This window comes from Anguilla anguilla, chromosome 4, assembly GCF_013347855.1.
Source record: "Anguilla anguilla isolate fAngAng1 chromosome 4, fAngAng1.pri, whole genome shotgun sequence".
Lineage (NCBI taxonomy): Eukaryota > Metazoa > Chordata > Actinopteri > Anguilliformes > Anguillidae > Anguilla > Anguilla anguilla.
In genome coordinates, this window is record NC_049204.1 from 24,422,798 (window position 1) to 24,445,775 (window position 22,978).

Genomic DNA, 22,978 nt, shown 5'->3' on the forward strand with positions numbered 1-22,978 from the left:
CCCATTACCGTTCAGTCAACTCAGGAAGCCCTCTGAAATTAAATCTGTGAATGGGATCATATCCGTAATGTTCCCTGCAGAGTGGTTTAGTGAATGAATTTGAATTTCCGTCCGTTTCTTGAGCTGACAGAATGAAATTGGAGTTGAACCTAGCTTCGGTCCTCAGTGCAATGTGACACGATGACGGTTGGTGTCGTGTTTTGCGAGGGCTGGTTGGTGGTGATGGGAAGTGTAGGCTCTGGGTCTCAGGCCTGTATTTGTGCCACAGGAGGAGTACCAGGCTGAGGGCATCACCTGGCACAACATCGACTACACGGACAACGTGGGCTGCATCCATCTGATCAGCAAGAAGCCCACGGGCCTCTTCTACCTGCTGGATGAGGAGAGCAAGTAAGTGTCCCGGCTGAGTACGCTACGCACCTCGCCCAAGGGTACAGCAGCAGCGCCCCAGCTAGGAATCGAAATCGAACCAGCAATCTCTGAGTTACAAGGCCTGTTCCCAAGCCACTTTAACTCACAGGGTGCGGGTTCGATTTTGATTCAGCTGTTGTGCCCTTGAGCAAGGTACTTAACCTGAACGGCTTTAGTAAACATTCAGCTGTATGAATGGATTGTGTATAAAATGTGATCTGTGTAAGTTGTTGTGGATAAGAGCGTGCGCGCTCTGCGGCCAGAGGTGAAGGTTTAAGGTTCTCCAGCGGTGCTCGTTAACGGTCTTTCTCTTCCTCTTTCCCTCTCTCTCTCCGTAGCTTCCCTCATGCCACTGACCAAACCCTGCTGGCCAAGTTCAAGCAGCAGCATCAGGGGAACAAGTACTTCGTCCCCACGCCCGTGATGGAGCCGGCCTTCGTCATCCGGCACTTTGCTGGCATGGTCAAGTACCAGATCAAGGTGAGGCCAGACCAGAGCTGAGCTGAGGCTGAGACCCTCACGGCCTGTAGGAGAGGGGAGGCCCGTGACTAAAATCTGTGATGTCAAATAACAGGAATGAATCACCCCTGGTAAAAATGTGTGGAGTTTATCCCTGAGTTCATGCAGCCCCTGATCAAGAACAGAAATGGTCAGTTCAAGGTCAATTTAGAAATATTTAAATGGCTTAAAAGTGACTGCTGTGAATCTAATTGAAAAGACTAATAAGCTCATGATTCCCATCAAGTTATCAGCCTGTTTTGGTTGTTGCTCTGCGTGTCAGTGGAGGAGTTCAGGTTAAAACCTGGTTGTGGTGTCTCGCTCTGGACGCTGTGGCGGTCTGTTCCTAACTCAGGACTTCCGGGAGAAGAACACGGACCACATGCGGTCGGACATCGTGGCCCTGCTGCGCAGCAGCGACCGGGCCTACGTGCGCCAGCTGATCGGGATGGACCCGGTCGCCATGTTCCGCTGGGGCATCCTCCGGGCCACCATCCGCGGCATGGCCGCCTTCAACGAGGCGGGGCGCCGCTGGGCCGCCAAGACCGCAGGTACGCGGGAACGCCGCGCTCCCAGGCCTCTGACCTATCCCACGCTGCCCCGGGCCTGCTGTGGCCTACGCACTCACAGAGGTGACACTGGCCCAGGGACACGGATGCATAAACTACCGGTCACAAGTTTCAGTACACCCACAATTTTCAATCAATCAGAGGTTAAAAAGAAATAGACACCTATTATTTTACCAAAAAAATTACCAAGAATCTTGGTCAAAATAGCCACCTTTTGCAGGAATAACTGCTGAGCATATTCATGCTGTTTTTTATACAAAGCTAGTCATATGGTTCTGAAAGTTTACACCAGCAGTGCTGTAGAAGTTCCCACAGATGTGCTGCACTTGTGCGTTGCTTCTCCTTGACCTTTCTGTCCAGTTCATCCTGGACTAGCTTGACATCACTTGACTTGTTGAAAAATGGAAAGAATTTGTTCACCTGTTTATTTTGCCAAATATGGCTTTTTTATGAACTGGAAAACGTAGAAGATTATTTTTAAATTCTGACTATTTGCTTCTTACCTTGTGTCATTTGAGGTCATTTACAAAAGTTAAACTGCTTAAAGTTAGTAAACTGAAAGTTATTAAACAGAGTTGCTAAAACCTCTGACCGGTAGCGTATCTCAGACTGTTTATTAAAAGGCTGAGTTTGACTGGCAGCTGAACGCAGGCCGCGTTCCCCTTGTTTATAACGAGCTGAGGTAACGGTGCCCGGGCGCCTCTGGTCCTGGCGCACGCAGATGTTTGGGGCAGAATGTGGCATCAGTGTGCCCTCTGTCCTGCAGGTGTGGTACGGCCCAGTTGTCGGACCCCGCTGGGGGAGCTGCAGAGGTCCAACACCCCCGTGGAGAGGATGTACCGGTAAGAGCAGTAACACCAGGGCCGGCCGGGGGGGGAGGAGGGGCGGGGGGTGGGTTGGGGGGGGTGCAGGGTAGGGGAGGAGGAAGAGGGCAGAGAATTGGGGACGTGGAACCTGATCTCCTCTCCTCCGCACTCGTGCTGTGGGGTGGTCATATGACAGCCTTTTCCTCTGGGACACACTGCAGGCAGTTTTTGTTTTGATCCTAGCCAGCCAGCCGGCCAGCCAGCTCACCATTGAGTGTGTGCGCTCAGTTGAATACCACCTAGCACTCCATTTTAAAACCATTTACACTATTTCAGGCCAAAAAAACTTCATCCCACCACAGTACTGTCAGTACAGAAACATTAAGTTTAATCTATGTTGGCTGGCCCAGTTTTTCCACTATGGTGAAAATGGAGAATTAAGTCATCTGAGAGATATTATTTTCCACAAGGCTGTAATTTTCCCTTAAAGTGATTTTAGATCCCGACTGATCTGTAAATCTTGGCCTACATCTCCCAGATGTCCATGCCAGAAGCCAGTGGTAGATACTGGCTGATTAGGTTGGGAACTTCCTGCAGTCTGTTCCTACTAACCTGTCCTGATTGGCAGGAGGTGTCTGATGAAGCTTGTGCCGTTTTCTCCTCTACAGCCGCGCCTCTTTGCTCGATTTCTCCTTTGATCATTCTGAGGAGCGCCCTCTAGAGGCCTTCGAAGACATCTTTGCTAGCTATGAGAGTAAGAAGTAAGTGGACTGGAGAAAAATTTGAGAGGTACAACAGGAGGGGCTTTGAGACTGAGGGGGGGCACAGGGGTACTGGAGCCCTCCTTACCCTCTGGGCATGCTCAGATCAGATGCTTCAGTCAAGTCTTTGACTCCATGGCCTCCCAGTCACTGAGCTTTTTCCTTTTCAGTGACTGGAGTTGCTCCTGAACCGCTGGAAGAAAGCAATTAGCAACGAGTCTGCTCTCTGTTAGGGTTCAGAACTAGCCTTCGGCTTTTCAGCCGCAAATATGTTTTCCCTTTTAGTTTGGCTACAGTGTTGTGTGTCACAATTGTGGGGGTGGGGTGGGGGGGGATCAGTTATCCACGTGGGATAAATGTGCTGGAGAACATTCCGCCAGCTTACTATGCGAGGTTATTAAATTGTGCACGGCTGAAGTGCACGTATAGTTGAAGTGCAAGAAAAACCTGTTCATCTACTGTTGCCTCACCTGAAAACTTGTTAAAACACCTCTGATTCATTTTAAGATGGCTGACACAGTTACAGTGATTGCCACTGGATTTTAGCGTGGGGGTATTTTGAGACAGAATATACAGTATACTACACAACTGGGAATTACTAAAATTACTTGCGGAGACTGAAAATTGAGAAAATAGGAGTTTGAGTACGAGTCGGATTGATAAAAACTGCTTGAAACCTTACGGAAAAAATCTCATCCGTATCATCTTGTAGACTGTTTTTTTTTCTGCACCTGCCTGATGTTCCAGAGAAAGAGATTTTTTCATCATTAAGCTCACAGTCCTCCTGCAGGATGCAGAGCTCTGTCAGCTGCAGCTATGATACCATCTCATATTGTTTCACTTTGAACATGTTAACCAGTTTAGATCATTTTTTGGAAAGCTTCTTTTATGCTCGACTTATGAAGGGTTCTAAAAGAGTGCTGGCCCGGGCTCGAGTCATGTTGTGTGGTTCTGCTGCTCGCCAGGCCCAACAAATGAACAGAAGGGCCCGAGGGGTTTACGCTTGGGTTTGAATCAGGTCAGAATCGGCGTGAGCGCATTCTAGATCCAATATTAAAGGCAATAACGTCATTCATCCCCGAACTGAGGTGGAACATCTGACACAGAGCAGATAGCGGAGCGCAAGACGAGCACAGCCTAATGTGCAGCCCTCTCCAGCATTATGATTTAGTGTCCTGTAATTATCTCTCACCCCTTCCCTATACTTTCCGTTTTTCTGTGTTTTTTTGCCAGATTGATCATACGTTCGTAAATCACCTCCGGAGCAAGTTATACCCACATCGCATTCCTTTGAGTTTCTTGCAAACGCTACAGGAAATGTGTGATTTTAGAAGTCATGCAAACAGCGTGGCAGTCATTGGGTCAGAGACAGGGATATATTTCCACACTTAGGCATTAGGAGCAATGTTGTCCTCTTACTGTTGCAGTAGATATGATAATAGACACATTTATTAATTGAAAGACACGCACTCTAGATGATGTGTGACCATGATTTCCCACAGCATTAATGCTGTGCGAAATCATTTTACAATAAAAATGTAAATGTAATGCTGTAACAGTAATTTGACTGTAAATGATTTATTTCTGGATAGCTGGGAAACTATTGGATTAAATATGTAAATTGGCAAAAGGGGCAAAGATTTTATATCATAGATCACTGAGTCTCTCCCCGCGTTGGCTTTGTGAATAGTTCTGGTTCCAGCCCGATCCACAAACACTGGTTCTTGAAGACAACCTCTGGTAATATTGTACACGGATGATAATATTTAGGGTTCAGTAAGACATGGAGTTTCTAACTTTTTTCAGCTTGATTACAGACTCGTCCTCTTCTGCTTTCAAATGCTTCCCAGGCCCTTGAGTTATGGCGCAATGTTCCAGTCGCGCGAATGAGAATTATTATTAATCTCGGTCGGATGAAGTGAAGCGCGCTGATAGTCATTTAGAACCGCGGCGTAGCATGCTGGTGTGTGCGGTCTGAGGGCGGAACGGGTTGGGCTGTTTACATGCTGCTTGTTCGGCCGTATGTTAGAGCACACAGAGAGGAGCCCTAGCGATGACATCATTCTGCACGGAGCCGGTGGCAACTGCATGCATAGTCCAAGATAACAGCTCCGTGTGTCAACGGATGGGAACAAGTTTTACCGAGCTCAGGAACCCTGCATACATGAGTATAAATATCTTTATGAATCTCAGTGCAACCTTGGTGTAGGTCACACATTCTTTTAATGGAGGCCTTACTCTCATTTATAGTTTCCCTCTTTCTTTCTTGTACACGCACATACAGTCATGCACATGCGCATACGGGCATGTGTGTGCACACGCACACACACACACACGCGCACACACGCTCTCTAGCACACGATCACACACGCTTAATCTCTTTCCAGTTAAGTTTATTAGTCTTCCTGCGTAGCTCAGTAATGTATGGGGGGCTGCTGCTCTCTTAATAATCCCGTGATTACTGAGGGGAAGCTGGACAAACACACTGACTAATGGGATGTAATAAAAAATCTATTAAGACCTTGCGGATGGGAAATTAAAGGGCATAGAAAGTCTTTTAAGCAGGTAGGGATTATAATGAACGGCCTCCCATTAGGCTCATTCTGAAATGAAAGCATGCACAGTATAGAAACGGTGGCTTTACTGTAGCTTTGCAAATGTAGCAAGACCCCTAGGGCGTCTGAGCATGCCCAGGAGGGTACGGTTGCCCATTGGCCCAACCCCCCCTCCCCCCCACCCCCCTCACCTGCCCCTCCCTGTGTGTTAGCGATGTGGTAAGTACAGCAGTGCATGGGCCGAGGCCACAGTGGAACTGCCATCACCTTAACACCAGTCCCAGTCACCAGCTTAACACCAGCATGGTTAAAGGGAGTCCACTACTCAACATTAATCCGGAGCCGCATGTTCAGCACCCCCCCACCCCCCTTCCGACGAGAGCATGGCGTGAGGAGATTAACACCATGTGCGGGCGGAACTCTTTCCGCGAGCGGAGTGCCGGGGTGGGCCCGAGCCCCGGGGGGGCGGAGCCGCACGTGAGAGCGCGGTCTCCTCTGAGCTCCTGCTGAAAGGCGCTTTAACGCCAGCACTTTCGGGAGTAAACCGCCTTTCAGCAGGAACTGTTTTTTTTTTTTTTTGAAGGCCTTCGTTCCAGATGTGGAAGGAAGGCCGTGCAAACGGGTCTCCAGCTGCCCTTGGGCTGCCCTCCCCCGGCCGTCCGGCTCGCGCCTCCATGTGGAAAACATTTGGGTCGTTGGTGGTTTCTCTTGGTGTAGGGTGGTTTCTTTCTTGCTTTGTCCTTCTGAAGGTGTCCTAACTGTGTCTCTGTTGTATTCCTGTCCCTTCTTTTTCTCCATTCCTGCCCAAATGGCCCCTTCCCTCACTCTGTTCTCCCCACCCCTTACCCATAATCCCCTGCACCTCTGGTTGGGTGGAATCAGGGACATGCATGCCCAAATCATCAGCTCCATAAAGGACTTGCAGTTGGACGGCGAAGACCCTCGCAAGTTACTGCAGTCCTGGGGTCGCCTGCGGTTCCCTCGCCACGTCCTTCAGTGAGTTTGTCACCAACACCCCCAACCCCACACCCCCTCCGGCCTAGACTAGTGCTACCCCCAAACTCGGTCCTCCTTCGACACCCCAATCCCACAATGCATTTCCATTAGCCTGTGTGGAGTGCTGCAAGGCACCTTACACTGGTGTTCATATCCCCTTCATCAAACTGTGTGTCTGAGTCTCAGCCACATAAACAGAGGGCAGCTGCCAGTGGCAACTGAAGGCCCTGTTAATTCTGCTGCGGAATCATCTGGCCCCTTCGCACCCTCAAAAGGTTTTCCGCATGATTCTTCTAAATTCGCTGTGGAGAATGCGAGGACACTGGCTTGCGCTGACAGGAGGGAACCACACCCTGTGATTAATTCTACCCCCCCCAACCCCCCTACGATGAAAGAGCCGGAGTGAGTGTCCCAGCAGGGATATGGAAGAAGAAGATCTGCAACAAATCACTGCGTGGCAGCGGAATGCCGTTTGTCGGCTCGGCGTGCCGATAAACCGAAACCGGCATGATCCTCGCCGAGCGAGGAGCTTGCAGCTCGCCGCGGGCCCTGCATGTCCTGGAGATGCGCTGCTGGAGACGCAGGAGCTGCTGCATGCGCAGACCGTGCCCGCCAACGTGTCCGTGCTTTCCCTGCGACCTTTGCATCATGCCTGAGGCTAGAAACGTTTCGTTTTTTGGAAAGCCCCCCTCATGTTGGAAGCTTAATTTGCTTCACAGGGACGGTATCCAGAATTTGGATATTCTCTCTGAACAATGAAACAGAGCGTTTCTACCCTCACCGCGAGACGCAGAATGTTCACTTCCCCTGGCTCTCCTGGAGGCCACGTTGCAGCACTGCCATCTTCTTTCCCTGCTTCGTTTGATGCACGTTTCGTTGAGCTAGACTCTCAGTCGTGTTCATAGCGAGGACGCCGAAGTGAAGACCGTAGAGGAACCCCACCGGTGCGGTGGCGTAGTTTTGGCTGGCTGGATCACCCCTCCCCCCCTCCACCTCTCCTCCAATAACTTCTTTCCCTCGCTAATCGTGTTCCTCTCTGCCAGGTGTAACCCCTCTCCCTGCACTCTACATTGACCATGCATGAGTCATCGCACTAACATCCCGCTAGCTTCGTTCCATTAGCCACCAGCCCCCCTCTCACTGCCCCTCTCCCTTACTTTCCCACAGGAAAAATAAGAACGCCAGGCAGAAGCAGCTCATTCCCAAGGTAAGCGCGCCCCTGCCGACGGCCCTCTCCTCTGGGTGCACCTTCAGGCTCAGCCCAAAAGATGGAGGTCGACTTTTCTTCACTGGTCAGAAGATTTTGAGATCTCATCTACCACCTCCCTGCTGATGTCATAATTGGCTTTGGTGTGGTGACATTTTAACCTCCCTGATTGTCACGCCTTCACTGAAGAGGTGTAAAGACCATGGGTCGGGAAGTGAAAGTCCTGCCCTGTGTTTCTTCCACCCAGGAGCTCAGGCAGCTGGTTTCACTGCTTAGTTCTACCTCCCGGCTATAGAACTGTGCTAATTGGCAAATCCAGATGATCGGAACAAAATACTGGGGAAGGAGTTTTACTTTCCGAACCTGGATTATCCCCCCTGGCTTCACCTCACTGTACTCTCGGTGCCCATTTTGAGTGCTCATTAAGTGTATACCAGCCTGCAGGGACCTGTGGTAGACACTAGATGGCCAGTGTACATGCTCTAGTGTGCTGGTTCACGTGCTGACAGCGCTGTCTGTGTTGCCCCTCAGAGCCTTATCGATTCCCGCTCCCTCAAGTTCATAGTGGGCCTCACCTTACACGACCGCACCACCAAGTCTCTGCTCCACCTGCACAAGAAGAAGAAGCCCCCCAGCATTAGTGCCCAGTTCCAGGTGAGCATTCCCCACGCCAGTGTGCCAGTCAGGTTTCAGCTAGCGTGGTGCCCTGTTGAGTGTAGCTAAAAAGCACCGACTATGAGAAGACAGAGGGGTGGTTTTACTGTGTGGATGGTTGACTTCCATCTCATTTTAACCCACTCAGAAACATTCAGACTGGGGTAACTTCTCATGTCGCCACCACACCTCCATACTGAAAGTTTGATCATGTTACGAAAGTATAATAACCAAAGATAAAGGATAACCAAAGATACAAGGATAAATGTAAATGGGGTAAATGAAATGTATGCTATGTAAAACTGGGGTATTGGTAAAAGCCCTTACGTTGTTTTACGTTGTGCAGACGTCCCTCAGTAAGCTGATGGAGACTCTAGGCAAGGCAGAGCCCTTCTTCATCCGCTGCATTCGCTCCAATGCTGAGAAGGTAATGTGCCGGGACACTCTCTGTGCTACTGCCAGCGTGGGATACTGTCAGTCAGCAGCCTGCACAGTGCCCCTAACGAGTGTGTGTTGCATGGGCACGTGTGTGTGTCTGTGTGCGTGTGCGTGTCTGTGTGTGTGTGCGTGTCTGTGTGCGTGTGTGTGTCTGTGTGCGTGTCTGTGTGCGTGTGCGTGTGCGTGTCTGTGTGCGTGTGTGCGTCTGTGTGCGTGTGCGTCTGTGTCTGTGTGCGTGTGTGCGTCTGTGTGCGTCTGTGTGCGTGTGCGTGTGTGTGTGCGTGTGCGTGTCTGTGTGCGTGTGTGTGTGCGTGTGCGTGTCTGTGTGCGTGTCTGTGTGCGTGTGTGCATCTGTGTGCGTGTGCGTGTCTGTGTGCGTGTGTGTCTGTGTGCGTGTGTGTGTCTGTGTGCGTGTGCGTGCCGTGCTCTTTGCAGATGGAGATGAACTTCGATGAGGCTCTGGTGCTTCAGCAGCTGCGGTACACGGGTATGCTGGAGACGGTGCGAATCAGGAGGTCCGGTTACGGCGCCAAGTACACCTTTCAGGTAGGCGGGGTTAAGGGCTGTGCAGGTACACCTTTCAGGTAGGCGGGGTTAAGGGCTGTGCAGGTACACCTTTCAGGTAGGCGGGGTTAAGGGCTGTGCAGGTACACCTTTCAGGTAGGCGGGGTTAAGGGCTGTGCAGGTACACCTTTCAGGTAGGCGGGGTTAAGGGCTGTGCAGGTACACCTTTCAGGTAGGCGGGGTTAAGGGCTGTGCAGGTACACCTTTCAGGTAGGCGGGGTTAAGGGCTGTGCAGGTACACCTTTCAGGTAGGCGGAGTTAAGGGCTGTGCAGGTACACCTTTCAGGTAGGTGGGGTTAAGGGCTGTGATGTGTATCTACCAGTTATAGGGGATTATGCATTCCTTTAGTTATTAGTCATTATCATGAGTATTACTTATTCCGTAAGAAATATCATCCATATTATTCTCATTTATTGCTAAAGACACAAAGGTGGTCACAAAAGTGAAGGCCAATGCTCATCACTGTTACATGATTGGCTGATGGTGGGCTTGTGTGCATTGTGTGTGTGTGTGTGTGTGTGTTTGAAGGAATTCATCGAGCAGTACCGGGTGCTGCTCCCGAACCGGGCGGAGCCATCTCAGGAAGACATCTCCGCCCTTCTGCAGAGGCTCCTCCCGGACAACACCACCTACCAGATCGGCAAGACCAAGGTTAGCCACGCCACCCTTCGTTTCCTCTTTGTCACCGCTGACCGCGTGTGTTAGGGGCGGGTCCCCGCGTCCGTACCATCGAACCCCCCGCTCACGCCCCCTCCCTCGTGTCCCCCCAGGTGTTCCTGAAGGAGCCGGAGCGGCAGGTGCTCAAGGACACGCGGCACAAAGAAATCATGCACAAGATCGTCTTCCTGCAGCGCTGGTTCCGCGCCAAATTGGAGAGGAGGCAGTTCCAGCACATGAGGGAGGCGGCCGTCCTCATCCAGGTGACCTCGCTGATCCGAGGGCTCATGTTTCTGCACGCGCTCACAATAACTGCTCTGCGTGTTCTGCGTTTCCACATGCAAGTGCGCATTTCTCATGCAGTAGTGTAAGCTCTTTGTCATGACAGGAAGGGTAATGTTGCAATAGTTTGTGACCAAGAAGGATGCAAGTGGAATGTGTCGGGTTCATGTCATTGTGGTCGTTTATGTGATAGGGAACATTGAGGAATTGTGTCGAGTAGAGATCAGGTGAAAATAGATAATAAGGTTAGGTAGTCATGCTAATTTTGTCACGATATTTGTTCATGCCACAGAGAAGACTGAGAGTGCCTACTTCATGTCTTGCTGTCGATCATGTGACAGACAGTGGTGCAGGCTTCATGTTGTGATAGTAGATTATGTGACGCAGAAGGGTTATAGCACAGGCTACATGTCGCGTAGTTGATTATGTGATGCAGAAGGGTTATAGCACAGGCTACATGTCGCGTAGTTGATTATGTGACACAGAAGGGTTATAGCACAGGCTGCACGTCGCGATAGCAGTCCATGTCACGGTCCTCGTTGTTCTTCCTTCTCCCCGCTCCGCAGAGGGCCTGGCGCAGGTTCCGGGCGGCCAGCCGCCACAGGGCCGCCGTCATAATCCAGGCGGCCTGGCGGGGCTCCCAGCAGCGGTCCGAGTACCTCCGGCAGCGAGCCAGCGTCCGGAAGGTGCAGGCGCTGGCGAGGGGACATTCGGCACGGCGAAGGTACTCCCAAAACCCTCCAGCTGGAATCCCGTTCACCCCAGTCTGTTCAGTGCACGAAAGGCGTTACCTCTGAGCAATAGAGAACCAGCCCAATATGTTTTTATATTCATGACACAGATGTCACGATTCATGATATGGCTATGAACAACTGTACGAAATGAGTATTGTACCTTATCGGACCTGGGTGTTGTAGTTGTTCCAACAACCTTTGGTATGCACTTTTTGTACATCGCTTTGAAGCTGGCACAAAATCCTGAAACGTATCGGCCCTTGTTGTGCACCTCTGGTCTAGAGTGTAGTAGAATACGTTCTGAAGCAGAGGTGTCAATCTCAAGCCCTTTAAGGCTGCAGTGTCTGCTGGTATTTGTGGTTTTCTTTCAGTCAGTAGTCAGTTAAGTTCTTCAGATCAAGGTGTGAACTCTTTAGCCAATCAGTGGCTTACAGTAAATGAATCGCTCGTACTGGCTCACACCGACAGCGAGCTGATCCTACGGCCCTCTGGGCCTGGAGTTCTGACACCCCTGAGCTGAAACGTTCAGGAGGCCCTGAACTGCTTTTGTCCTTTCAGGTGCCAGTCCCTGCGGGAAGAGAAGAGGAGGGTCGAAGAGGAAGAAGCCAGGAAGAGGGCCGAGGAGGAGGAAGAGGCGGCCAGACGGGCGAGACAGGCAGAGCAGGAGGCCGCAGAGAGAAAGGCGAGGCAGGAGGAAGAGGCGCGGCAGAAAGAGGCACAAGCAAAATCTGTGGAGGCAAGAACAGAGGAGGAGGAAGAGGAAGAGCCGGCCTCTTCGAAGTTTGCTGCCGAGGAGGAGAGAGAGGCCGCAGGGAAGGAACCCAGCCAGGCAGAAGCTGCATCTCCCCAGCCTGAGGAAGAGGAGGAGGAGGAGGAGGAGGAGGAAGAGGAGGAGGAGGAGGTGGAATCTCCTGATGTCCTTAAGCCAGCGGGGAGGAAGACGGCACCAATTGCTGTCCCAGAGCCTGAAGAGGAAGAGGAGGAGGAGGCGGAGCCTGCTGCCACCCCCACACCGGGGAAGGAGAGCAAGAAGGCGGAGCCTGGCGCCGTCCCCGCCCCTCAGTCGCAGGAGAAGAGGCGCAGAACCCCGCAGCCCCACAAGAGCGCCACCTCCAGGAGCCAGGAGAAGCGGGAGATGAGGAGGCAGCGTGGCCTGGAGCACAGCCAGCGTGAGAGCCAGCGTGTCGCTTCCACCAATCAGGAGGACCCTGTCGCAAAGGTCAAAGGTCAGGAGGGCAGGCCGAAGGAGCGCTCGGACAGCAAGGAGCTGGACCAGTACAAATTTGTAGCCTGGAAGAAGAAGGAGGCCAAGCCCGCCTCCCCTGCCCCGAGCCGCCCCTCCTCCCTCCCCCTGGCCACCACCACCAGGCCCGAGAGGAACGGCCACGGGGAGTCCTCCAGCCCCCCCTCCATGGGCTCTCTGCACCGCTACCGGCAGACTGCCATGAAGGAGAAGGGCGAGAAGTGGAAGGAGAAGAGGACCGAGCCGGAACATGTGGACACCCCCGATCCGAGGAATGCCGTGGACAGGACTTTACAGTGCGTCATTTTACACAGTCTCACCTATACCACTCTGAAGTACACCGAACATCACTCTCTCACCTGCACCCTACACCGTCTCTCCTACACCCTACATCACTCTTACCTGCACCCTACACCGTCTCACCTACACCACTCTGAAGTACACCCAACATCACTCTCTCACCTGCACCCTACACCGTCTCACCTACACCACTCTGAAGTACACCCAACATCACTCTCTCACCTGCACCCTACACCGTCTCACCTACATCCTACATCACTCTTACCTGCACCCTACACCGTCTCACCTACACCACTCTGAAGTACACCCAACATCACTCTCTCACCTGCACCCTACACCGTCTCACCTACACCACTCTGAAGTACACCCAACATCACTCTCTCACCTGCACCCTACACTGTCTCACCTACACCACTCTGAAGTACACCCAACATCACTCTCTCACCTGCACCCTACACCGTCTCACCTACACCCTACATCACTCTTACCTGCACCCTATACCACTCTCACCTACACCCTACACCACTGTCTCACCTACACCCTACACCACTGTCTCACCTACACCCTACACTACTGTCTCACCTACACCCTACATCACTCTTACCTGCACCCTACACCACTCTCACCTACACCCTACACTACTGTCTCACTTACACCCTACATTACTGTCTCACCTACACCATTCTCTCACCCACACTCACCTACACCTTTTAACACTCACAGCTATACCTATTCACAATGTTAACCTGTACCTTTTTCGCTCTCGCCTTTTCTCTTTTATATTCAACTCTCTTTCTACGTTTTTTTCTGTTTCTTTGAACAGCGTTTTTGTTTTGCGTTTCCATGAGTCTAATTTTGCCGTTTTCCGGTTCAGGCTTCGCGGAATCTCAATGTCCCTGGATAACGTGTCCAAGCTGAACTCTTCTGGATCTGACAGCTCCGGTGCCTCTCCATCAAACAGAGAGGTACTGTACCAAAAACAGCTGGCTCCAACTCCCCGGACATCCCGTGGAGTGAAAGGGCAGCTTATTCCATTGGTCTTTTTGTTTGTGCATTCTTCAGTAGTTTTAAGCAGTTCAGGTGTCCTATTCCCATTCTGTTAGTTAGAGTATCACCTTGGCTGGGTTGCCCCTGTGTCTATGGAGGGGAGGCGGGGTGGGACGTTTCGGGGTGGGGTGGGGGCCGGGGCGGGGTTTGGAAGGTCTCAGAGGAGCCCATCATGTCTTCCTTGTGCTTCTCTGGCTCCGGTAGGTCAGGGCGCGTTTCCGCAAGCGCAACAAAAACAAACAGCGGCTAGCCTTTGCCCGTAGCCGCTTGATGTTTAAAAGCGCGGAAATGGAGGACGCGGATACGGACTTCTGCGGCATCCCCTTGCGTCCCATGTGCATGGCGGGGTCCGTCTACTACAGCAGGTCCCAGCCAAAAGCCCAGCTCAGTCCCGAGGTCCAGGTACAGCCTGCGACGACCCCGCCCCCCCCCTCGCTTTGGGGCGCTCAGCAAACCGACCGACTGCGCGTACGGAGAAGGGGGAAGGCCAATGACAGGCCGAGAGGACAGGGCTCCGCCTACTTCTGACCTTTCTCATCCTGGTGTTCATCCTGAGCCTTCCGCTGCTTCTCACTCCTCAGACATGACCAATCGAGCTCTGATCTAGGCTGTATCCACTAGAGCCCGTGCAACGTTTTGGCGGTGGAAGTCAATGGGAAACTCGGTCTAGTTCTCATTTACCGTTTTGTACCATTTAGTGTTAGCTGTAATATTAGCTTTATTGCTACTGATTCCTTGTATATGTGGCTTGTTTCTCGTGGAGTTGTTTTACGTCCCGGCTAAATTACTCTAATTGGGCTTGTCCGTGCCACACACAGCACAGCTGCATCATATCCTCCTCTTTCAGGAGGGTATTTTCTTCTTGCATCACACAAAAGCAGCTGGGAAGAAAGGTTGAATTTCAGGCGATGGGTTGGGTGTCGTGCAAGTGTTGCTATATCTGGGGATTAATCGGGATTGGTCTGGGGTCGGTGATAAACCAATCAGTGATCAGCAGATGCAGTTATCCTGTTGATGAAATCCCTGAGGTTGTTGAAGGTGGGGTGATGATATATAGGCCAGTGAATGATAACCTCTGGTGGGTGTGGCTAGCGGTGATAAGAGGCGGGGTAATGAGACTAACCCTGGGTGTTGGCTGTGAGTATGGGCCTTATGCCTGTGCCAGGCCAAACTGTGTGAACTCTGGGTCCTTCTGTCATACAAAGTGCTGGTTCCTTTCTCTTTTGAATCATTTCTCACTCTCATTCCGTCTCCTCTCTCTCTCCCTTTTTCTCTCTCTCTGTCTCTCTCTTTCTTTCCCTCTCTCTTCCTCTTTTGCTCTCTTGCTTGCTCTCCTTCTCCCTCTCTGTCTACCTCTCTCCCTCTTCCTGTCTCTCCTCCTTTCTTGCTCTCTCTCGCTCTCCCTCTTTCTCGCACACTCTTTCTCTTCCTTTTTTGCTCTGTCTGTTTTTCTGTCTTGCTCTCTCTCTATCACTTTCTCACCCCCCCCTCTCTTTCTCTCTCTCGCTCTCTCTCTCTCTCTCCCCCCCCCTCACTCTCTCCCACTCTCTCTGGAAGTGTGTGCATTGTGCACTCATCTCGGTGTGACTGTGTTATGGTATTGCAGGTTCAGTCCCCAACAGAGATCAGCCCTGACGGGGCAAAGTTCAGCTCGCTGAAGCGGAGGCCCAACGACAGCCCGGGTCACCAGGACTCCGCCCCTCCACAGCCGTCCACCCCGGAGAGGTACGCCACATTTCCCAGTGCCCACTAGAGGGGAGGACTGTGGACTGCTGACCCAAAAAAAAATAAACCGAGCCCACGTTGTTGCCACTCTCTCAGTTCATTCAGAATCTGATTTCCTGCCCTTCTGGGACAGGAAGGCGGTTCATAATGGCAAACGTGCATGAGGGCTAGCATACAGCGGTTTGTGCCGTTGTTCAGGCAGATGTGATTGGGCCTGCCTTCCACAAGGCGCTTTGTTGCAGGGAGAACTGATCCCCAGCAGGAACTGCAGTCCCCCTCTCCCGGGAATTCTGCCCATTGGGGCTGACAGGACACCCCTCTTCCCCCCTGTAACCGGGCTGTCCCGCTCCTTGCTCCTTGGCGCATGCTGGAAGTTTTTATTTTCCCATATATAGCTGCACAGAGAGGCTTTTTCGGAGCCGGGTGGATTCCTAAAATTCCACTTTTTAAAATTAGCTCAGGATTGAGTGTCCCCCCACCCAGCCCCCCTAGTGTGGGGCCTTTCGGTTCATTAGTCTGACCAGTGGATTAATTGTTGAAATTAATTAGAATTCATCATAGGCAACCTTGACAAACCTGCTTAAGTCCAAACAGATTAGGAAGCCCTGCTAAATCTCTGCATGCCTTATTATTGGTGTTATATTACATTTTCATATTCCACTACTGAATATGTGAAGACAAGTCAAGGCATATAGATGTGTATATAGAGGTTTAGATTTAGCAATAGATACAGCTCCAGTGTAACATAGGAGGAGCAAAGATTGTGTTGTGTTGAGTGATAGACGGTACAGATACTCCACTCAAAGCACGGTTTCCTCGCACAAGCCTGATGGCTTTCTGATCCACGTTGGTTGCGTTTCCTGTCCTGCAGATCGGGGTTCCTGAGGAAGATCCTGAAGAAGCGTCCGCACAAAGAGGCACAGACGCCGGACGACGGAGACCTCACCCTGGCACAGAGCCTCGCTGAGAGAGGAGCAGAGGGTAACCGTCCCACACCAAGCCCTGACTGTCCCAGCTTGAGACAGTGCTGCCCTCTAGTGGCTTGTGGTCCACTTACAAACATCAGAGGAAAATACAGCTAGTACTGCAAATACTAATTTTGCAACACCAGTACGCATGTGATCTGCAATGCATGACACAGTCACCTCAGGGGGAGGATCTTGTTTTCCCAGTATCATCTGAACACGGTGATGTGAATTCTTTCTGTGGTGTAGCTAAATCTTGAGACAGGTTTAAATACTAGTAGCACTAAGACTACTTGTGTTTTAGATGATTGTAATTGAACTGCATAATTATTCATATTTGGTCTGTACTGATGATGGGTTGATTTCATATTAGATTCATATTAGATATGTGGGCTGTCTTTGTTGTTATTGTTCCTATTAAGCTGCTCGATTTTGGTTGGATGGTATCAGAAAAATGCTGAATGTGAAAGGAAATAAAACCCATGAACTGTGTTGCAAAACAGCAAAAGAGATTTCGATCTCAATGGGGTTTTCCTGGTTAAATAAATGAAAATAAAATAAGATACTGGTTTTGTGACCATAGACTGTTGAAAAATATGAACAAAGTCACTGTTAGCCCATGGGCTTGGTGAAAAGGGTTCTGAAGCCTGGGAAGTGCATGTTGTACAAATTGGAGCCGGAGACTGTGACACAAACTGCCCCTGGCTCGTCCACAGAGTAATGCAGTCTTGTCCAAATAACGCAGTAACTTAACAGATCGGGAGTTTGGGAGATATTAGATGAAGAAAAAACACCTATTCTGACTGCATTTTCTTGTGGAGAAAAAAATGATCGGTTTAGTATTGTGACCGTATTGTTGCCATTGACTTACATTGGACCGGGTGGCACTGGCACTAGTGAGTAAGGTCTCTCGACAAGACAAGGAAGTGAACTTCAAAAATGCAGCCTGGTTTTGGCCACTTGAGTGTGACCCTGTTCCTTTCTGCCCGCCCCCCCCCCGCCCCCCCCACACACAGAGCCCTCGGGCAGCCGAGTCCACCGAAACCGCACCATCAAGATCAGCCGCGCCACGCGCGTCTCCGAGCAGTGGAACGCCTCGCTGGACCGCCAGATCACCAACGACAACGAGCTGCGCCACCTGGACGAGTTCCTGGGGAATCAGGTGGGCTGGCGCTCTGAGGAGCCGCTGCGTCCGCTCGCGCGCGGTCAGACCGCTCGTCTGTGAGCCGCTCGTCTGTGAGCCGCTCGTCTGTGAGCTGCTGCTCCGCTTCTGTGCTCTGTGCGATTCCCCCGCTGCGGCGGTAAACTCAGAGTGGAATGGGGATCGGCCTCTCTCTCTCTCTCTCTCTCTATGCCTCTCTCTCTCTCTCTCTTTCTCTCTCTCTGCTGGTTTCTTTCTCAGCAGGAAAGCTGTTTTATAGGAAAGTAACCTCCTCTGCTTGTTTGAATAATATCTCTCTGTCTGTCTGTCTGTCTGTCTGTCTGTCTGTCTGTCTGTCTCTCTCTCTCTGTCTGTCTCTCTCTCTCTCCCTCTGCAGGTGAATGATCTGCGCTCACGGGGAAAGCAGCTGTCGGCGACGGAGCAGATGTTCATCACGGCCACCATGCAGTTCAGGCAGGTCATCAAGACCATGTACTCGCTCTCGGTGAGTTCTGCAGCCAATCATAGAGCGCCACATGCAATAACTTTCCAAAGCATTGTGGTCACAAGAAGGTTAAATTACTGATTGCTGATAATGATGATGATGATGGTGGTACTGACTGAGGAAAACAACCCCTCCCCCATCCTTCTTCTCCCTGACAGAAGCCACAGATTGGCTACAAAGGGCTGATGACTGGCTATGAGAACAAGGTGGCCATCCTGGCTGGGGATAAGCCCAATGCTGAGAAACAGCTGGTGGTGAATCTCTTCCAGTCCGTTCTGGACGGCTTCATTCGCGGGGAGATCAAGAAGGAGGAGGCGGAGCCAGCTAAGGTACCCTCCCTCACAGCTCTGCCCACTTCCACAGGCTCTGTGCCAGAAGTATTAACCCCCCCCCTTGTATGTAATATATATTCAATGTTTGTATTCTTTACAATACACCCGCCACCACTAGAAATGAACTAAAACATACAAAAGGTGTAGATATTTGTCAGGTGACTGACTTTCTGTCGGGTCACTGTGTTTCAGCCTGCAAAAGCGCGAAAGAAAAGGCGGAAGAAGGACAAGAGCGTAAGTAGCGCATGCGTAGCGTGATGTTCAGCCCAAGCGCTGCTTTACAGCGTGTAAGTGAACGCGTGTTCTGTGAGCAGGAGCTCCTCTGAATGAGTTAACTGTTTGTGTTCAGCTGGAGAACCCTCTGGACCACATGTTCAACACGTACCAGGTGAACATCGTGCAGTCCTGTGACCAGTGCAGCTCCTACATCTGGGGCATGGAGAAGGCCTGCATGTGCAGCTGTGAGTACCCACAATGCCCTGGTGTCTCACGCAGTGGGGGCGGAGAGCAGGCATGCTCAAAGCCTTACCATGTGGAAAAAATAGTATGCTGAAGTATACCTGAAGTGTACTGTTCTATATTTCAGGGTACTTGAAGTATAGTTAAAGTTTGTATCAGATATGCTAATATACTATTTTTTAACATGGCTTCAGACATTGGTATGGTTCATTTGTTCATGCTTTGTAAGCACAGCTCTTTGGTTTTCTTTCACCTAGCTTGTAAAATGGTGTGCCACAGGAAGTGCCTCTCTAAAATCACAACAGACTGCTCCACCTATTGCGCCAAGAAGGTACGTGTTCCCAAACGTCATGGAACTGTCAAAGTGCGCGGTAGTCATTTTGCGACGCGTAACCGACGAGGCTTCCTGTTTGTGCTTGCGTTGGCCGGTGTAGTACGAGGAAGAGTCCGGCTCCCAGCACTTTGGGGTTCACGTCTGCCTGCTGATCAGCGATAAGAACCCCATCCCCATCGTCTTGGAGATGATGCTGGAGCACGTGGAGATGAACGGCCTGTACACGGAGGGCATCTACCGCAAGTCTGGCTCTGCCAATCGCATGAAGGAGCTGCACCAGCTGCTGGAGTGCAGTGAGTCCCTGTCTGTCCCGTGCCACCTCCTCACCCTCCTCCACCTCCTCTCCCTCTTCCACCTCCTCGTGCTAACATCTGCAGTCATATCAGGAAAGCGGTTTTTGCATAAAGCTCGCTGGAATTGTTGGAGTTCTCTAACGGTTACTTGCGTTGCTTGCAGACCCCCACGTGGTGTGTCTGGAGGACTACCCCATCCACACGGTGACCGGCCTGGTCAAACAGTGGCTGCGGGAGCTGCCCGACCCCCTCATGACCTTCACCCACTACAGCGACTTCCTGCACGCCGTGGGTGAGTCCTAGCAGAGCCGTGTCCCGCACGCTGAGCGTCGAGGCCTCGCGTGCAGATTAAAAACAGGAAATTGTTTTAGCGCGAATGCCTGGCCGCTCATTCTCACTGGCCGCTTCTCTTCTCCAGAACTGCCTGAGAAGCAAGAACAGCTCCACGCCATCTACAAAGTGCTGGATCAGCTTCCTAGTGGCAACTTCACCACTCTGGAAAGACTCATCTTCCATCTTGTCAGGTGGGTACGGGGGGGGTCCCCCTCTTTTTTCCTGTGTCTCATTGTTCTTGTTCCATTTCGTGTTTACGCTAGTGCGCATACAGAGTCAGTTGGGTTTGGTCGAAGAGCTGTGCGTCTGTGCTGACTCCTCTGTCCCTGTCCCATACAGAGTGGCTAAGGAGGAGGAGCACAACCGCATGTCCCCCAACTCCCTGGCCATCGTCTTCGCCCCCTGCATCCTCCGCTGCCCCGACACTGCCGACCCCCTCATGAGCATGAAGGACGTGGCCAAGACCACCACGTGAGTGTCCCGCTGCGGGCTGCTTCTCTGAGATCCGTGTGAAAATCTGCCTGGTGCTTAAATGGGTGCAGGTGGAGGAAGTGTGAACGGTGTGTGAGTCATCAAAACAGTCAGCCATTAGGCCTCACACTCAAGATGGAGGAGTTTAGGAATTTCATCAAGGCAGAGAGTGATAATTAAGTGATAAGCATTCTTGAACAGCTTGGGAAAGCTTTGTTCAGGAAACAATTTTTTTAATATGAAATGCGACAGTCAGAAAATTCGGTCCCTGACAACATTTTTAACTGTTAGCATAATCCTGTTTGATTTTTAAAGTGAGTTTGGTTAATTTGAGTTTAAGTTACAGTTTGGTACATCTGGGTTTGATTTTGGTTCATTTAAGTTAGAGTTTTAAGTTAAATTTGTGTTTATGTTGGAGTTTGGCACATTTGAGTTTAAGTTTAGAGTTTAGTATGTTTGAGTTCTTGGTACTTATGAGTTTAAGTTCGAGTTTGGTACATTTGAATTTGGGTTGAGTTCAGTACATTTGAGTTTGTTAGAGTTTGGTTAATTTAACCAGCACTGACGTTGCCTTTGGCTCAGGTGTCTGGAGATGCTGATCGTGGAGCAGACCAGGCGATACAATGAGAAGATGGAGGAGATCGAGCAGCTGGAGTACGCACAGGCCCTGGCTGTCAATCAGCTGAAGCTGAAGAGGCAGAACACGGTAATCGGGGATCGGGGAACCGAAAGCTCCAGCTCTAGTCTAACCTCTCCTGTATCAGGCACTCCTGTCCGTCTGACATGTGTGTGATTCAGGTAGCGAAGCCAGCAGCCCCAGCCATGCAGACGACGTCCAACTAACCGTGTAATGTGGTGCCGCTATTGAGTTTTTCTTTGTTCGACAAGAAAAACGTTTTTAATCTGGGTTAGGGGGTGCTGCGTTTTTTGCTTTAGCCGTTTAGCGTTCAGGCAGTGTTCATAGACTGATGGCCTGAGCGTGTCCGAGCAGCCCTGCTGCCCTGGTGTTGTGAATGGTGCTGGTCCTGCGGTGAGTGTAACCTGCCCCATGTCCTGGTTCTGCTTTTGTTTTTTTCTGTAGTACTGGCCTTTACCACTCAGGTTTTCTCCTTGCAAAGGAGCGGTGGTAGGTACCCGCGTTGCCTTGGTTCCCATTCCCAAAATGGGCTGCGATGCAGTTTGCCATCTTCACCTTTCCAAATGCATGGCCTGGAGATGTTAACCCCCCCACCCCCACCCCTTACTAACCCACAGCGTGTTGCATGTTTATTTAGATTTCGTCTTGTGTTTTGTTTGTTTTTGAGAAGGGGGATTCATCGCAGAGAAGAGAAGGTGTTGGCTATTCCTGCCCTGTTGATGTGGCCCCTACATTGGGATCCATTTTGTGTGGGGAAAAAACGGCCATTTTCAGAGCTTTTACACGCATGAACTTGACCTTCACCTGAAATATATTAGTACATTTAAAATAAAATAACTGTTTTTAATGCATTACCAGAAATGAGTCAAAATGTGGATTCTCTGTATTCTTTGCTTGCGTTTAAAGCTTTGAAAATCACCAAAAGTATCCTGGAATTGTGAGACTTGACTGTTGGATGTGTGGGAGGGGCTCTACATTGTTCCCTTCTTTGAAAGGAATTTTTTTCATTAACACTGTTTGATACAGGTCACGTGACGTGCATTTTGGATAACAGTGACATTGTCCCCAGCTCTTAATCTGTCAAGTGCCTGGCTTGAGTTGCCATTAAGATTAAACTCTCTTCACGGTATCAGCGTGGACGTGCCGCAGAGCCTGAATGGCGTTTGATTTAACACGGGCATACAGTTACTCACCTTCATCTACTAACCTCAGTGACCCGGAGCAGTCGACGCCGGGGACTGACCGATCTGTGCTTTCCTTCCCAAGATCCACGAGAAGACGAGATGCTCTGATCTGAGCGTGGTCCCCGAGAACGAGCCGGCGGACTCGGACACCGAGGGGGAGAGGACCCTCATGGAGCGCATCAAGTCCATCAAGCAGGAGAAGTGAGCGCGCGGCCACCTGTGGGGTTTGGGTCAGGGCGGGGCTGCCCAGTCCTGTTCCTGCAGATCTACTGTACCTTCCTGTAGGTTTTCATGTCCACCCTAATTTGGCACTCCTGAATCTACTAATTAGCAGCTCAACGAGATCTCTAGCTGTTAAATGAGGTGTGCTTTGTTAGGGTTGGAGTGAAAACCTACAGGACTGTGGATCTCCATGAACGGGGTTGGGCAGTCGTGCGTTAGGGGGTGATTGGTGGATTTAATATTGGAGGTGGCAGCTTTTGCTTGCCATTTGCTGATCTCTGTTGTGGGGGAGATTGCTCTTGGCTTCCATTGACTGATGTCCATTGTTGGGGAGGCGGTTGTCGGCTGCCATTGGCTGATTTCTGTTGTGTGGAAGATGGCTCTTGCCTGGCATTGGCTGATTTCCCTTGTTGGGGTGATTGCACTTGGCTGCCATTGGCTGATGTCTGTTGCTGGGGAGACGGTTCTTCGCAGCCATTGGCTGATCTTCTCTCTCCGTGTGGCAGGGAGGACTTGGCCTACCGGCTGCCTGAGCTGGAACAGCCCGGTTCCGACCAGGAGAACCTGGACTCGGAGGCCTCCGTGAGCTCCGAGAGCCTGCTGGAGGACCGGCCGGTCAGCTCGGACGCCGAAGGTCAGTATTAAGGTACAGTC

At 51.1% G+C, this 22,978-nt stretch overlaps 1 protein-coding gene across 10 annotated transcripts in view; it reads left to right on the forward strand.

Moving 5' to 3' along the window:
* The window catches only part of LOC118225161 (unconventional myosin-IXb), a 66,603-nt gene that overhangs the window by 40,214 nt on the left and 3,411 nt on the right, over positions 1 to 22,978 (forward strand). For 2 of the 10 annotated variants that reach the window (XM_035413223.1, XM_035413229.1), the window contains exons 11-41: positions 269 to 390; positions 750 to 891; positions 1,265 to 1,460; positions 2,245 to 2,320; positions 2,953 to 3,045; positions 6,483 to 6,596; positions 7,764 to 7,803; positions 8,335 to 8,457; positions 8,804 to 8,884; positions 9,331 to 9,441; positions 9,989 to 10,111; positions 10,231 to 10,380; positions 10,966 to 11,123; positions 11,692 to 12,672; positions 13,551 to 13,641; positions 15,330 to 15,448; positions 16,320 to 16,429; positions 17,430 to 17,575; positions 17,952 to 18,059; positions 18,218 to 18,388; positions 18,584 to 18,625; positions 18,741 to 18,852; positions 19,108 to 19,181; positions 19,285 to 19,477; positions 19,641 to 19,769; positions 19,896 to 20,001; positions 20,150 to 20,281; positions 20,864 to 20,987; positions 21,363 to 21,407; positions 22,185 to 22,303; positions 22,831 to 22,958. In XM_035413223.1, the coding sequence (XP_035269114.1) occupies positions 269 to 390; positions 750 to 891; positions 1,265 to 1,460; positions 2,245 to 2,320; positions 2,953 to 3,045; positions 6,483 to 6,596; positions 7,764 to 7,803; positions 8,335 to 8,457; positions 8,804 to 8,884; positions 9,331 to 9,441; positions 9,989 to 10,111; positions 10,231 to 10,380; positions 10,966 to 11,123; positions 11,692 to 12,672; positions 13,551 to 13,641; positions 15,330 to 15,448; positions 16,320 to 16,429; positions 17,430 to 17,575; positions 17,952 to 18,059; positions 18,218 to 18,388; positions 18,584 to 18,625; positions 18,741 to 18,852; positions 19,108 to 19,181; positions 19,285 to 19,477; positions 19,641 to 19,769; positions 19,896 to 20,001; positions 20,150 to 20,281; positions 20,864 to 20,987; positions 21,363 to 21,407; positions 22,185 to 22,303; positions 22,831 to 22,958 (4,459 nt within the window). Of the gene's footprint in view, positions 1 to 268; positions 391 to 749; positions 892 to 1,264; positions 1,461 to 2,244; positions 2,321 to 2,952; positions 3,046 to 6,482; positions 6,597 to 7,763; positions 7,804 to 8,334; positions 8,458 to 8,803; positions 8,885 to 9,330; positions 9,442 to 9,988; positions 10,112 to 10,230; positions 10,381 to 10,965; positions 11,124 to 11,691; positions 12,673 to 13,550; positions 13,642 to 15,329; positions 15,449 to 16,319; positions 16,430 to 17,429; positions 17,576 to 17,951; positions 18,060 to 18,217; positions 18,389 to 18,583; positions 18,626 to 18,740; positions 18,853 to 19,107; positions 19,182 to 19,284; positions 19,478 to 19,640; positions 19,770 to 19,895; positions 20,002 to 20,149; positions 20,282 to 20,863; positions 20,988 to 21,362; positions 21,408 to 22,184; positions 22,304 to 22,830; positions 22,971 to 22,978 lie in introns of all 10 variants that reach the window. The other 8 variants (XM_035413230.1, XM_035413225.1, XM_035413227.1 and 5 more) reach the window with 8 other exon arrangements.